This window comes from Megalops cyprinoides, chromosome 18 (genome assembly GCF_013368585.1).
Source record: "Megalops cyprinoides isolate fMegCyp1 chromosome 18, fMegCyp1.pri, whole genome shotgun sequence".
Classification (NCBI taxonomy): Eukaryota; Metazoa; Chordata; class Actinopteri; order Elopiformes; family Megalopidae; genus Megalops; species Megalops cyprinoides.
Genome location: NC_050600.1, coordinates 495,501 through 500,211, shown reverse-complemented (window position 1 = coordinate 500,211; position 4,711 = coordinate 495,501). Strand labels below are relative to the sequence as shown.

General features: G+C 44.0%; 1 protein-coding gene across 1 annotated transcript in view; it reads right to left on the bottom strand.

Annotated features, from left to right (window-relative positions):
- znf219 (zinc finger protein 219) overlaps positions 1–2,626 on the bottom strand; it is a 14,789-nt gene extending 12,163 nt beyond the window's left edge. Inside the window, exon 1 of the mRNA XM_036551720.1 lies at positions 2,465–2,626. Coding sequence (XP_036407613.1) covers positions 2,465–2,503 — 39 coding nt within the window. The 5' untranslated portion in view covers positions 2,504–2,626. The remainder of the gene's footprint in view (positions 1–2,464) is intronic.
- Between the last annotated feature and the right edge of the window lie 2,085 nt (positions 2,627–4,711).

Sequence of the window (4,711 nt, the reverse complement as noted above, 5' to 3'; positions counted from 1 at the left end):
GGAAAAATCTGTGTCAGTTTCCTCAGATGGCTTTGACTTCCTCTACAGCACAACAGCAATGTGCCTCAGAGGCTTTGAACCCGCAGCTCACACCATACAGCTGTGCCTCAGAGGCTTCGAGGCCCATCAGAGGATGCAGATTAAAACAATCCTGCATTCAGACAGGGGACTTCAGGAACTCCAGAGTTTCCTAAGAAATATTTACCTTATTCATATTAACTGCCATGCACAAGTGCTTCAAAGTGTATGTGTGCATCATATATAACACTCATATATACAGCAATGCATATATATATATATATATATATATATATATATATATATATATATATATTATGCATTGCTACATATGATTTTATATATTTATATATTTGTGTGTGTGTATATATATATACATATATATATATGTGTGTGTGTGTGTGTGTGTGTGTATATACACACACACAGTATATCTAGTGGATATATACACCGTATATGTAATATGCGTATGTATACATATATCTAATTTTGCTTGGAACAGACTTTACACTTCACCAGTCTGATGTCCATGCACTGAAATCCACTGTATCACATTAAAAACAATGGCGTCTATTAAAGTTGTGAAAGTGAAGGGCTGTGAGGAGAGCAGGTCTGTAACATGCGACGCGGAGTCTCTGCTGTGAAGATGACATGTCTGTTTCTTATCTCGACAGGAATTTCCTCTGACTGCAAGATGTGCGTCAATAACGCGCAACCATTTTCAGTCGCTCTCCTTCTCCCGCGGCCATCTCAATTAAACGGCACATTAATGAAATAAATAACTGCCAACAAACACATCAATGCGGAGACGCACAGAAACCGCCTGAAATCGCATCCCCTCTCGTAGTTTGCCCTGAGAAACATTTCGCAAAACACTAACCGTAATTTAACACGCTGCTGTTTTAGGATGAAATATTAGCTAATAAATATGACTGTTAATGTTATTAGTACCCAGTTTACGCCGTTGCGCGCAAACGACACTGGCCGTGGCTCTTTAAGCATCTCCACTCTCCTTTCTCTCCCAATTTTACAACAAAAGATCAGTGCGAGGGGGAAGAAGCGAGCGAACGAAGAAAGTGCCATCATGGATTTCATTTTGAATCTCACTGCCAATCTCTCCGCCCTCCCCAAACTACGGCGATCCTGCACATTCTGCTCCTCTTCATTATAAATAGATACTAACCAAATGTTACACTGAAAGCTTTACTCCCAGCGTTGTGCTTTAAAATGGTTGCATTTACACATTCGCTACTTTTATAGAAAGCCGTGTAGCTTCGAGCGAGGTAACTGCCGGAGCCAGTTTCTCTAAAGAGGTGACGTTAGGACAAGCAGCCCGGCCGTAATAGTCCTGTTTGTAGTAGTAAGTAGTAGCAGCAGAAATGGGATAATGGTTGTTTACGACCCAAGTTCACGGTGACGGTGTGATCTAGTCAAACCTCTCCGTAATCCAAATAATGCCTTTATATGTTACTGACAAAAGAATCAGCTAATCACCGACCCACCTTGCATTTACGGACGCACCGTGCTGTCCTCGTATCGCGGGATATATGCTCAGGTCAGATTTTGTAATCGAAAAGCCTTTGTCGAGAATTCCACGGATTATACAGGTTCATATTTTGTACTTTAAAAAAACTTTAGTATATTTTTAGTTTCCTGAAATATACTGGCTGGACTATGAAGCATAAAGCGCGATTCATTCAAAGGTTCACGAACATATAAAACAAATACATGAAAACATAATACAACCATAGATAACATACTTTAAAAATTCTAGCTTATGTGTATTCTTTTTGGGAACTTAGTTAAAGTACACGTATCAATATTTCATAAGTCTTCCATGTGCTTGTGGATCCACTTTGGGTTACTTTTTATACTTCACAATTTGTCCGGGTCTGTAACAGTTTTTACAGGGCAAATACATATCTCTAGCCGGTATGGTTGGTATTTTAGGCCCTCGGTTAAAGTGTAACATTTTAGTACGGATGTTCTCTAATCCTGGCATCAATAGGCTCGTCAGATAAGCAGACACCCGCGCTACACACATCGGCTCATACATGCACATACAAGTACTCAAGTGTGCAAGACTACATGTATGCACAAGCGCCAATCAGCGCGACCACCCGCTCACCACCGCAACACATCAAGCAAGAAATGTAGGGAAAAATACCGACAAAATGTATACAATCAATATAAACACATTTTATCTTCCACATTTGCAAAAGTCGTCGCCAGATAGTTGTTGTTTTCAAAAAAACAACCAAAAAAAAAAAAAAAAACAACAATAGACTATTCGTAATGAAAAAATATCTTGAGTAATGTTTCACTGGAACGCGAAAACGGTGCAGTTCCGTATAATCACCAATAAATGTGCATATGTGTATGTATTCATAAGTATTTTTTAATATAAAAGAATTTTTGTGATGAAAGTAAGGCTCAATGTACTTACGGGAGAGGCGGCGAGCAGATTAATGACACGACACGTCATGATTACGTTTCACTTGAATTAAATACATTACGAGTTGGGAAAAAAATGGAAATCGGGGTTGTTGTATACAAGCATACGCCGTCCCCCCTCCCCTCTCTCCCGCGCCGCTTCTCCTCCCCTCCTCTCTCGCACGTCTCTCTCCCTTGAATTTTTTCAAAGATCCCTTTATTGTGCAGTCGTGAGTGAGTGAATGAGAGAGAGAGAGAGAGAGGGAGAGAGAGCGATGAGAGAGGGAGGGAGAGTGATGTAGGTTGCAAATGTAATTATAATCTCTCCAGCACCATTTTGGAGCGTTCCCACATGTGCACCTTTCTGTCCGCGGTGGCGCACAGCGAAGCGCCAGGCACGTTAAACGACGCTAAACTGCGGGCTACACACCCCACGCACAGCACTCTGACATGTCGTAGCCATTCGGCGTGTTTTTTCGATCAAAGTAAGACAAAAGTGACAGTTCTAGGTGTGGTTTCCGAGCGTGTTTTGATAAGCGAGGCCGGAAGCGCACGGTTACAAAGTTTCACATGCAGGCTGCTGGAGTTTGTGATTTTTGTTTCGTTTAAACACATCCGTTAAAAACAATCACACTCACCCACACACACACACACACACACAGTTTGCCAATTAAATAAAGGCACATAATAACAATAAACTTCTTCCATGTTTAGGAATCTGTTTAAAAGAAATAGCATGCCTGCTTGATTTATGTATATCACTGGGCTGCGCAGAGTGCTGTAGTGATACGTGTGAAAGCCTCACTCGCCGTGGACGTTCTGCGGAAAGGGTGAGTGATATGCGCGATCCCGCAGCCAGATGCGGGATTAGAACGCAGAGCGGCTCGTGGTCTCAGGTGCGGTCCTGTCAGCGTTCAGGCCTGCAGTGAGCTCAGCTCCAGCCCCACCTGTGCACACCTGTCTGAACCTGCAACAGGCTCAGAACTGAAGGCAGCTGCTGACGTCATTCAGAGCCATGTATTTCCACGTTCTCTTTAAATACAAAATACATTTTGACATTCTTAGAATGTCTTTTAGATATTTATTATTATTACTAAATAATAATGAGGGGTCTAAATAAAGGACCTTCACCCCACCTGAAAACTAACCACACAGACCAACCACAGACAGTGCAGCTGTCATTGTGAGGGGTGTGCTTGTTGCATCACTTTACACTAATCCGGAATGTTGTATCTATCTTACAGTTTTTACATGCTACCTGTTTATATGGCTGCATGTGTGATGAGGTAACTGAGGTTTGGGACTTGGGCCAATGGGTGCACTGTCCCATCTGGCAGAGTGTCAACCTTTTGGCCACAAGATGTGCTCTTTATCAGAGCAGCACCCTGCACACTCTGTGTGTGAGGGGTGTGTGAGAGGCAGCGCAATCATTGGCTAATGAGCCTCACCTGCACCAGCCGTGGCTGCACACCTGAGGCTGGCTGCAGGCGGCTGTGTCTCTGTGCTGCTCTGCTGACCCCTCCCCCTCCTCGTGGTGACGCTGATGTTTGCACTCGTCAGAGGCAGGAGCGCGGTGGATCCAAGGCCGCCGGTGGCGGGACAGGTTTGGCGGGACGGCCTCATGACAGCACCTACTGCACCCTTCTACTGCCACTGCGGCTCCACGCCCATCATCTGACTAATCCTCTTTGTGAGGTGATAGCAGCATTATATATATATATATAATTTTTTTTTCTTTTTTCGTTTTCTTTTAGATCACGTGGATGGTCATGTACGTGTGCGCCGTTTACCTGGAGAACTGATGGCACCAGGATGCACTGTGGGAAGACGAAAAGCCGGTGGAGGGAGTGTGATGCTCTGATGTTCTGCTGGGAGACCCTGGGTCCGGCCATTCATGTGGATGTCAATTTGACACGTGCCACCTACCTAAACATTGTTGCAGACCAGATACACCCTTTCATGGCAATGGTATTCCCTGATGGCAGTGGCCTCTTTCAGCAGGATAATGCGTCCTGCCACACTACACACATTGTTCGGGAATGGTTTGAGGAACATGATAAAGTGTTCAAGGTGTTGCCCTGGCCTCCAAATTCTTCAGATCTCAATCCACTTGAGGACTTGAAGAATCTGCTGCTAATGTTTTGGTACCAGATACCACAGGACACCTTCAGGGGTCTTGTAGAGTCCATGCCTTGGCAGGTCAGAGCTGTTTTGGTGGCACACGGAGGACCAACAGCATATTAGGCAGGTGGTCATAATG